This window comes from Gallus gallus, chromosome 4, assembly GCF_016699485.2.
Source record: "Gallus gallus isolate bGalGal1 chromosome 4, bGalGal1.mat.broiler.GRCg7b, whole genome shotgun sequence".
NCBI classification, from domain to species: domain Eukaryota; kingdom Metazoa; phylum Chordata; class Aves; order Galliformes; family Phasianidae; genus Gallus; species Gallus gallus.
Window position 1 is genome coordinate 33723415 of NC_052535.1, and position 11169 is coordinate 33734583.

At 45.4% G+C, this 11169-nt stretch overlaps 1 protein-coding gene across 1 annotated transcript; it reads right to left on the reverse strand.

The window, feature by feature from the left end:
- Window positions 1-46: 46 nt before the first annotated feature.
- HGSNAT (heparan-alpha-glucosaminide N-acetyltransferase) lies at window positions 47-11156 on the reverse strand. The gene is made up of 17 exons (XM_420455.8): window positions 10943-11156; window positions 10739-10866; window positions 10299-10420; window positions 9328-9397; window positions 8626-8695; window positions 7419-7525; window positions 6891-6967; window positions 6249-6279; window positions 5872-6032; window positions 5478-5593; window positions 4682-4803; window positions 4100-4226; window positions 3858-3944; window positions 3157-3234; window positions 2957-3027; window positions 2723-2835; window positions 47-1712 (listed from the first exon to the last, which is right to left on the reverse strand). The coding sequence occupies exons 1-17, from the start codon at window positions 11141-11143 to the stop codon at window positions 1531-1533; spliced, it is 1863 nt and encodes a 620-aa protein (XP_420455.5). The 5' UTR covers window positions 11144-11156; the 3' UTR covers window positions 47-1530.
- Window positions 11157-11169: the final 13 nt, after the last annotated feature.

An 11169-nucleotide genomic window follows, 5' to 3' on the forward strand; every position in this document is an offset into this window, starting at 1 on the left:
GCGTGTCTTAATTATTTCCTTCCATATATGTACACAGAGAACAGAAGAAGGTACTTCAGGCTTTTTATTAGCATTAGTTTGGAAATCACAACAGAAGTGAGTTGACAAATATCTGACACTGAGTTTAACTGGTCTGTTTTGTTTTTGGCTGAATTCCACCTGGTTTTGCTGGTTTTTATATTTGGAGCCCTCATGCAAGTCCATTTATAAAGAGGATTGCTCTGATTGAACTTCAGTATCAAAGTGCTTGGCCCTTCTCCACTTTGAGTGTAGCATGTGAAATTCAGACTTCATCTATGCTAGAGGTACGTAACACAAAGGCCCAGAACATACCTAGGTGAACTGCTAAGCCTGTAGCAGCAGCATGCCAATTTCTAACCCATTAGAAGAGGTCTTTGGCAGCAGGTTTCTGCAGGATGCTGGGGTTGATCCCAGCCCAGATAACAGCAAAAGGCAAACAGCTGAGCTGAGGCACTGGCCCCTGCAGCACACAGGAAGCCCTGAGCTTTCCTTAGTAGTTACTGTACTACTCACCCAAGTGCAGAGCTGAGGACACAGCCAGTGCTACCCAGTTAAAAAAAAATGGTTTAAGGGACAGGCCCAGTAATGCCTGGAAGCTGATGTCTCAGCTGGTCCTGGAACTGAAGCCAATGACAATCGCAAATAGAGGTTGGGGAGGGGGGTTGGCCCAGCCCTTCTCAGTGCTGCTGCTTCCCTTTTTCAACATGTGGATTACCCCTGTCAGCAGACATGGCCTTGAATCCAGGACTGGTGATCTCTCTCTTTTATTTCTTCCTTTTTCCTTTTTCTCTTGAAGTATCATAAGGCTTACTTGAACTTCCTCAAAAACTGCACGGCTTAAGTAGGTATAATTGTGAGGGAGCCAACACAGGCGATAACTGTTTTGTAGAATTCTCCTATTAAAGTTGATTCTTTTTTCTCTTATGTACAGAACTTGGGTGTCATTTCACCTAAATCTAACTGGGGGCATCTGCAAATCCAGTCACTCCTCCCTCCCTCCACAAGGGGGACATGACACTGGCTGGACCAAACGTGTGCCCATAGCTAGTGGTGGGATACTGCAAGTGCCGAGAGCTTTTACAAGCCCCAGCTTCTGATTTAGGTGCCTTGTCACATGCAGTGACAACGACCAGAGTCTCTTCTGATAATCCCTTGCAATCACCACCAAGCTCCCTTACAGTTCCTTTCATGAGCACCCATCAGACTGTCTTTAAATACCCAAGTGGTGCAATATAGTCAGTTTCTCTGCACAAAAGCAGGAGATCAGTAAAATATTTTAAAAGTGCAGTAAGTAGAAATAGAGTAACTGCAGCAGATTAATAAGTTTTAGCTAAATACAAAAATATGGTCCTTAAGTCACATAAAGTCTTGATCACAATGTCCATGGAAATGTAAACTTGAACTAGGATCCCTTTTTATTAATACAACCCAGCAGAAGTGACAGCATCTCAGGCTAATTCATCTTATGCCCTTGCCTCAAGAGCATGTAGGCCTACCTGACCACCTCCATCAGATTTTCCAGAATATCTTTTTCCTGTAAAGTAAATATGATATTATGACCCAAAGAGTTGTTGCAGTGAGGTTTTGAGTCAGGTGCTCTGCATGGGATTGACTGTCTTGCATCTTCCACTTGAAAGGGAAATAGTTTTCAAACACTTCATGTCCGATGTAGACCAGAATTGAGTTCATTCCTGAAAGTAAGCACAGGTCTCAGCACTCAAAAGGGCAGGTAGGAGCTTGCTGCAGAAGAAGCAGGCACAGGCATGCCAGGCTTATGAAATGGAATGGCACTGAAACTGTAACAGCCAATCCCAAAAGCTAATGTTCCTTGCCCCAAGGATGCTATTGCACATGTGTTTGCTTTCACACACCATCTGAGGGACTTCACCCCCGAAAATGTTTATTGAAAAGAAATGCAGATAACATACAAGCTAAATTGAAAATACAACCAGATCAATGCTCCCACAATGCTACTGACAAGACTAATCAGTTATTGTCTTAAGAGTGGCTGGGTGCCCACTTATTTGTTCAGATTTACTGCCTTTCCAAACAAATGCTGACTGCCCTTCAAAGCTCTGGGATTTCTGGTAGGAGATATGATACCATGCTGTTACCCTACCCATCTTCCTGTCCAGATACCAAAGCTCAAGAAATGTTCCCTATGCTGTGGGTTTGCACTCTGTCCTCAAATGTCTGTCACAAGCCCAGTGTGGTTAAAGCCACAATGGGACGCTTTGGGAGACAGGCTTATCTAAAAACACAGAGAGAACCTATGTGGCTGCCCAGGGGATTTTGTCTTCCACATCTTCAGAAGTGGTATTACTCTGCTGACAGGCCTTTGAGTTTCCCCACGATGTTAGCTAAGTCTCTGCAGTCCTTTCCAAACCAACTGCAAGCCAGCTGTGGTATTTTGCTTGGTGCTAGGCAGCTGCTCCCTGAACTCAAGATGAAACTTAAAACGGTCATGTGGCAACAGCAGCTTCCAGCCCTCATTTAAATATTGGCAGTCCATCTCCCTTAAATTTCTGGTCTAGTCTCTCAATTCTATGCAAAAATTCAGCTCCAGTTAATCATTTTGACCTCCTTCAAGGTACCTCATTCAAAATCCCAACTCCTTTGAAGACAAAGGAGGTACAGAAACATAACAGGATAGTTCACAAAGAACTGGAAGGAATGCATTTCCTGCCGTGCTTTCACTGACCTGGGTAGAAAAATGGAGTACCTGACCACAGTCTCTTGACATCCACAAGGTAATACATCAGCAATAAGAGGATGAAGGCAAAGCAGCTCATGGTTGTCACATATGACGTTGACCTATGCACATTTTCAATAGAAGGTTAGAGAGGTAAGTGATGCATACAGATCACAATACAAGAAAAGGAAAACAGGTAAAATAATACTTAAAGAAAGTCGTTACTAAAAGCTCTCAGCTTACCATAAGTTCTTGTTTATAGGAATAAACCCTTCTTCTTTAGAACATTTTGTCAAGATAGCAGAAATAATTCCCTGCAATAGAAAAGTTACTTAAGCTTATATAATCACTGCAACATTTCAGACAGTTTGTGTTGAACAAGAAGACAGGTCTATTAAGGAGCTACCTAGTGATATTTGACCATACTAGGTGAAATAACTTACCATTACTACGCTCCAGATAAAGAACCGGCTCATGATCTGTTTGTGCTGGTCTTTGTACGACAAGATTATTTTTCCTGCCTAGTATAAGCAGAATACAAAAAGAATTAAGGCCTGGCTCTCAAAATGTAGTTGCATTGGTTATGGGTTCCTTGTGCTAATGCAAGGAACACCAATAGTTTATATCAGCTAAGTGTCTGAAAGGCTGAGAAATTGAAACTTTGCAAAGAATGTACACAGATGGGAGAAATATCTAAATGCAAATCACTTAGCAGCAGAGGTACACCTTTTATCCCTACACCTTATATCCCTTTCCTACTCTGTTAACACTGAAGAATGGGATGAGCAACTTTGTAAGGACAACGGTGTTGTTGTCCTAACTGTTTGTTGACTCAAACTCTACCTCCCAACCCTCAGCAAGGGACTGCATGAAGGAACAAACCGGTGCTGACTCCCTGACCAGCCCAAACAGCTTCTTGGCACTGCATCCATCCCAGCCTGCTCAGAGCACATGTTCATTTTCCAGTTTCTGCCAGGTTAGATTCTACTTCTCTGACACCCACCTTAGGCTATGTGGTCTGAAAGCATTGCTCTAGAAAAGATTTTGTTAGAGCCAGTCTCAACAACAAATAAAACAAGTTGCCTCCCCACTTCCAAGATGCCCTCAGATTTTCCCATGTAACACACAGAAAAAGAAGAGGTACCTGCAGTCCCAGAAATGCCATTAAGATGGTATTTATTGTCCCCAGGATCCCTTCAGGATCATATGGCACTGTTGTTTGGTAAAGCACCTTAAACATAAAGCAGTTATTACAAGGTACCCAAGCAACCAGTATCCTTTCTTTTCCAGCCTCCTCTTCAGCACACACATCTTTCCCAAGCCCCTCCTCACAGCTGCACTTGGTGGTAGCCTGCAGCTTCATACTGCAAACCAAAACCTACTTACATTGCAAGAGGGATGCTGATATATATGCTTTTCTCCAAGAACCAAACGATCAATGTAACCAGCTGCTCCTCCAGTGCAGTTAAGATAGTTTCCAAAATCTCCAATGCCCCCAGGACCAAGATAGCCCCTAGGACAGAAACAAACAAGCATCGATGCTAGATGTCCTCTCTGGCCAGAGGCACACTGTGAAATGCAGGTCCTGTGTGATAACTGGTCTCAAGGATATGGGCAGGAACCTAAAGCAAGGCTTCAGTTCAGCTCTGGTTGTCCAGATGGCTGCTGTAGCTCCTCTGCACGTGCTGACCTAGGACTCAGGATGATGTTGTGATGATTGTATATTGCTGTACACAGGCCTCAGGGAGACTGCAAGCCTCTTGTTCTGACAGAAGCAATGATGTCACCTTTTCACACCACTTATTTTAATACCAAAGTAAAAGCTTTTTTATATGATAAATTCTTCCCTTCAGCCTGCTGCCGTTAGAGCTTTCACCTTTGTCCTATCCCTATAACTGTTTTTTCTCCTGCCAGGTAGAAAATAGTTAATCTGATGCCCCACAAAAAGTAGTCTGAGTGCAGTCTTACCTGGGACAACCTGGCACTGGTAACAAAAATGTCAGGCACAGCCAAATCACTTCTAACATCAGAATGAAGATCCACTGTGGCCAGAAGGGGAGAATATCCTGCAGAGCAGGACATGACATCTCCTGCATGAGATGGAGGGAAGGGGAAATATTAACTGGCAAGTGAAAAACATGCCCTTGGGGACATCCTGTACTTCTTGACAGGCAGTTCTCCAGATACAAGAGGGCTGTTTTTGTTGAAAACTGGGTTCTGCCAATGGACCTTTCATCTTCATAGACGATTTCCAGACACTTAATTCTTTGAGGAGGGGGGTGGGAATCAAACCAAAACAAAAACCCACAATGTTTTTCAGCTTGGAAAATGTCACAAGGAATTTTGATTCTTGAGTAGAACAAAAGCCTTTTGGGAAAACAGATTCCAGAAAAGCCAAAAAGCGGTATTACTTTCCCCTGCTGTGGAAAACCACTGCCAAAATTAACTGGACAAAACAGAGGCCACAGGATTCAGCACAGAGATGCCCGTCCCTGCGGTGCCTTGGCAGTGGAAAGTCATCAGAAATGCCTGGGAATGTCTGTTTCTAAACACCATCAGGATGGATCAGTGAAATCCTCAAATAAAGCAAAGGCAGACATGATAAAACGTAGAGGGGAACACTGGAAGTTGTGTGTTCCCTGATATTTTCACCAGGTCACGCTGTGTGGCACATCAAATAAGATGCTACATGTTCCTTATACTCAAGAGCAAAAGCTCCCAAACCCTACTCCAGCATCATGTGTTACCTTCCCATGTAACTTACCAAAGTCCCACTGTCAGCACCAGTTCTTGTAAACAGGAGTTCAAGAGCAGCAACCACTAGGTACGTCAGTCCCAGTCTCTGGAGTACTCCAGGGATGCGCAGATTTTCCCAGGACACTGGAGAAAAGACATGCAATGTGAAAGAGGAACAGACATGGGCTCCTTCATAAATATGAAGCCACTCTTCCCCAGGCAGAGCTGAGAGCCACTGCACCTGCAGGTGTGTGGGACACCTCCATTCTGCCACTTGACTGTAAATCATAACCCTGGGCAAGTCAACACTAAGATGATAAACAGTGCCCAGCACAGGGGTCAAACAGAAAGAATTGTGTCAGTCTCCTATAGGAGACAGCCCGGCCAAAGAAGCAGAACAACAGAAATAGGGTTTCGCTCACATGCTCCAAGGCAGTAATTGGGATTCACAACTATGACTCCCAGCAGGATTAGCAGAAAGCTCCTCCAGAGGATTTTCCATAGCACCTTCTGCTTAGAACTTCCCCACCTCAGCATGGAGCTCAGCGACAGTGATATTGATGTGCCCATGATGAACACAAACCTACAGAACAGAAAGAGGTTACAAAGCAGCTAAGAGCATTCAGCTGTTCTACTGGTTCATAGGGACTGTGTTGTCTTCAAGAAGGGCAGCTTCCTAACAGCTGTTTAACACAAATTCACTCCTCCGAATCCATTTTCATATGAAGGCAGGGAGTATGCAATGTTCCCCTGGCAACCCTTAACATCACTTGACACACTATTCTTCAGGAAGACCTACCATGGAAAAACCAGGTCTGCCACTGTTAATCCTACAAAAGAAATAAGAAGGAACACATTATTTTCCTCAAAACTTTCCTAAACTTTAACAGTGTTATTGGTGAGTTTTCAGAGGAACTACAGGCTGTTTGCAGTCATTTGATACCCCAAAATCTAAAACATGTTATAAGCAAAACACAGAAAGATCCAATCATCTTGCTTCACTGCTTTTACCATTCCTCAGAAACAGGTTCATAATTGTCTCTCAGGAAAGATTTCAGGAAAGGAATCCTTGCTATTCTCCACCAGGGCAACACACTGCACAACCCCTCCCCCATCAGCTTGTCAAGCACAGCATTATGGTTGCACAGCATCAAGCACCATGGGCTTGACTATAGTACTAGACTCTGTTTAATGACCATGGTTCTTAAAAGCTAAAAATATTACACTATGTCAAAAATAACAAGCTTACCAACGGATTGTGATTTGAAATTAATCCATCATTGCATATGCATTGCTTCTCCCATTAGCCTAACAGGCTAGATACTGTGCTGGTGCAAACCAGCAGAGCATCCCAGTCTTCAACTAAAAACAAGGCAGCAGGTAACCATATCTAGATATTGGACTTAAAATGCAGATTAGCTGTGTCTCAATTGTACTTTACCGTTCCAACTCTCATGTTTGAAGAACCAGTATTTTCCTCCTCCATAGTTAACAAACACCATAATTATAAGAGAGAGGCTAAAAAGAAACAACGAAAACACAGAAAGCACCACATGTCAATGAAATACATATGTACAAACACAGTTAACATTTATTCCATTAAAACATTTCCAACTGTGAGATCTAACATAGTTTATTTTCAAAGAAAGATTACATACAAGGCTTCCAGATTTGCTGAACAGGAAGCAGTATTGCAAAGATCATGGCACTGAACTGAAGTAAGCACCTTCACATAGCATTTTCATGCTGAACGTAGGTTGCTCTTTTCCACCATGAACCACAACTTATACATTTCCTCAAACTAGATCTATGGCAATGCCTCAACAGCGATAACTAAAATTTTGATTATCTTTCAAGTTAAATGCTTGAACAGTTCCACTGCTACATATTTCCATATACTGTCAATCTGCCTTTGGACAAATCTCACGCCCTTCGGGAGAGCTGCTTTTGGGCAAGGTCTTATGCTCACCCTCGGAACGTGTCCAGGGAACGCAGTCGTTGCTGAGAGGTTGCGCGCCACAGACGTGGGGAAGGATCACTGCTAGGGGAGTCTGTGGTGCTTGGGGACCCCAGCTCCTGAAGGAACAAATCAGACACAAGAAAAGCAAGTCGGCGGCTGGCTACGGAACTGCATGGGTTTGCCCACCATGTTTGCCCTGATTCTCCCCAACTTCCTTTTCTTTTTGCTTCCCCACTTGCTATTTCTAACCCCCCAGTGGCTCTGTTGTGTGGCAACAGTATTTGACATGAAAATGCAGATGCTCTGTACTCCACCTTTGACCAGGGTGGAAACAGTAAGCCAGTAAGAAAATCCTATGTTTGAGATTTGTGGGAGCTGGGTTCAGTCCAAATCAGCCACAGCCTTGCCATCCCTGTGAGGGCAGCTTTACAACTGAGCTGAGCAGATCCAGCTGCTGACTCTCATCAACAGGATCAGTCCCATCCCATCCCATCAGCGCTTGTCTGACACCACAGAGAGACCGTTCAGGAAGCTAAACCAGCAGAAAATGAATCTTTTTAAAAGCAGGACTGGCTTCTTTCCAGACGGGTTCCCTGAACCACTCTGATCAGCTCCAGTGACAGCATAAGGCAGCAAAATTGCTTTGACACGGATAACTGGAGATAACTTCAAGAATTGCCCCAGAGCTATGCTCCCAGCTCCACTCTGACTCCACTCAGGTTCAGACCTCCTACACATGAAGCCCAAACTGTGACAATCCATCTATACTCTAGTATAAAACATGGCCCACAGAAATGCCAGCTCTAGGGCTGTCAAAGGAATCTTGATTTAAGCTTAGCTCCCATGAAAATTCCTATTATGCTGCAAGCAAATACACAAGCTGGCACTTCAACCCTACCCTTACACTGCTTGCATGAGATGGGGACAGTTTTCACATATGCATGTCCTTCAAGGGAACTAAGGAGGGCAGAAAGCTAGATATTCCCAGCTTGCAAGAGTTCTGCGAGGAATCCATAACTCCAACCTGGAAACCCAGCCCAGCTCTCTCCATTGACATAAAACTGCCTGTCTGACACCAATACAAGATTTGGTGAAGGCAAGAGGCACAAGAAGATGGCAAGTAATAAATAAACCCCCAGATGCCCAGACAGCATGCGTTGTTATGAGGTTAAACCACCACCACCAAATGCAAATGAAAGGTACTTTGGTCACTCACAGAATTAATCAGACGATCAGTTTCCCTAGGGTTCAGTTTCTTGTAAACCCAGTTTCTGACTGGACCAATTCTGAAAATTAGTAACAGTTTAAAAGACGAAACAAAACAAAAATTGGCTGCTTCATAGCCAATTCCATCTTAATATCAACTATTTAGTAGTATAAATCAAAAGCTGGGATGGCCCCTATTCATGTTTCTCCAGTTTGTGTATGTAATACTGATAAACAAACAGCACCTGTGACTCCAGTTACATCCATTTATCTAATGATGCTCCTACAAGATCAAGTTTGGGACCTCTACTCTCAGGCTGTCCATAGGGACAGGGACTCATATTGCTCAGTACACATGACAGAAGACCACAGATGTTAAAGGTGCTTAGGTCACGCTGACTTGTACAGCTGATTTGAGGCTGTTCCCAGGAACAAGTCACGGGATGGTAAAGCAGAGTGTGCATCAGCTTACGGCTGACGTCAGCTGCTCTCCAGCAACTGCTCTGCACACAAGCTAGCAAGCTGTAAGACATCCCTCAAATCACATCATCCTGCATTTGTCATTGCATAGACAGTTAGCACAGCTTGACTTGTACATGGCAGCCTGGCTGCAGGGTCTTACCTGCAAGCAGGGACTCCAAAGCACTACCACACTACTTCTAAATGGGCGACCCCATCTCACATATGAGGTGTTACCATACTGTTCACTTACTTCATAACAAGGCGACAGATGATCAGGATAGCAAGGATCCCCGAATAAACCAGGAAAGCAAAGAGGATAGCTACATGGAAAAGAAGAACACAATTCTGACACAACAAAACTGCTCATTGGCAGGGGTCTGGACAAGTGTGATACAAACATGACAACCAGCTCATCCCACCATCCATCACACCACTTTCTCCACAGAATATGTATCCCCAGCCTGAGACCCACAAAGAGAAGAAAACAAAACTGAAGCAGGTTAGCAATCAGCAACTGCACATCTTGACACAAAAAGGCAAAAAAAAAAAGCACACTGAGGCAATAGTGAAGAAAGAGTTGATTTGCCATATGTTCTGATGAAAAAACTAGAGATTCAGAGATAGCCTCAATGAGGACAGGGAGAGAAAAAGCATTTGAAAGTGTGAAGGATTTTTCTTTATAGCTGGAGAACTGGAAGGACTGAAGAAAAACCTAATACAAAGGAGTGGAATGGAAGAGATGAGAGCTTAAAGAAGACCTGGGAAAGGAGATGAACGAAGAAGTAAGACAGCGAGTTTAAAATTAAAAGCACAACAACAAAACAGAAATCCAAACAGTATGGTTTATTTCCTGTTTTGTGCAAGAAGAAGGACAGAGGGAAGAACAAGGATCCTGTGTATGTTCAGAAACATGAAGGGAAAGAGGAACTAACGATGATAAAATCTCCCTCTGGATAAAATACCCACTGATTTCTGTGGGGCTAATTTTTGCTCCAAAAATGTTCTAGTCACAGTGCATCTCATCTGAAGAGACCTGGTCCTGGCCAGGGCCTCCAGGTAGGGATGTAAAACATAAGAAGGCAAAACACCGAGAGAGAAGATGTGCAGACCCACTGCACATTTCAACACAACAAAGGTAGCTACAGACGCATTTTAGGTAGCTGCCTTTGTTGGGAGACATGCATGTTGCAGAATGAAAGAGGAAAACTGAGCATTACGTACGGAGGTAGCTGTTGATGGGGCCTTCATTGATGACTATGTCACAAGAAATGGTTTCAGCACTTGTGCTTAGGGTCTTTACCACTAGGGAGTAATTGCCGAACTCTCCAAAATGATACTGAATCCTGCAAAGGAAAAGGGAGACAGAACTTGCCGCTCCATGTAGATAACAAGGCATCACTCAGAGAGCTGCAGGGTGAGCATCACCCTTCCTGAGCTCACATCACCCATCGCCTCACACCACTGCCTCCCTATGCGAGCGAGACCAGGCCCCGGCACGGGCTGGCCCCGCACCCAGACACACCCACCGTAACCCACAGCGTGGCGAACTCTAGATCTCAACGGTCAGGAAACAGGTGAAGGGCTGCGACAAACACCAGTCGTAGCGCGGGGGAAACAAAAACCCAGCAGCACACAGGGAGAGCCAGGGCGGTGGCACCTACTTGCAGAGCTCGCTGCCGGCCCGGGAGCCGCTGAGCAGCAGGCTGAGCGGATGCTGGGTGTCCACCACCGCCGCCGCGCCCGGGCCCCCGTCGCTCGGCGGGACGACGGCCAGCAGCTGGTAGGAGCACTGCGGAGGAAGCGGAGGGTGAGGCGAACCGGGCCGCAGGCCGCGGGCTAGTGGCCGCGCGGCTCGGCGCGCTCACCCGGTGGCAGGCAACGGAGCGGGCGGCCAAGCGAAGGCCCTGCGCGGGCAGCTCGTTGCGGACCAGCAGGAGGGCCTGGTCCATCTTGAGCGGCGGCGGCGGCCCCGCAGCGGCGGCCCCTCCGCGCGACTGCGTGCCGCCCGGCGCCAGTAACAGCGCACCCAGCGCCGCCGCCACGGCCGCCGCCAGCGCGGCCGCCATCGTTCCGCCGCGCTCCGCCCTGGGGC

Excerpts from the sequence above, each read along its gene's own strand:
- HGSNAT (XM_420455.8), bottom strand. The coding sequence starts at position 11,143 with ATGGCGGCCGCGCTGGCGGCGGCCGTGGCGGCGGCGCTGGGTGCGCTG. Across the intron at positions 6,280-6,890 it reads CAAACATGAGAGTTGGAACG|GATTAACAGTGGCAGACCTG; the intron begins GTAAAGTACAAT and ends TTTCTTTTGTAG. Across the intron at positions 4,804-5,477 it reads GTGCTGACAGTGGGACTTTG|GAGATGTCATGTCCTGCTCT; the intron begins GTAAGTTACATG and ends CATCTCATGCAG.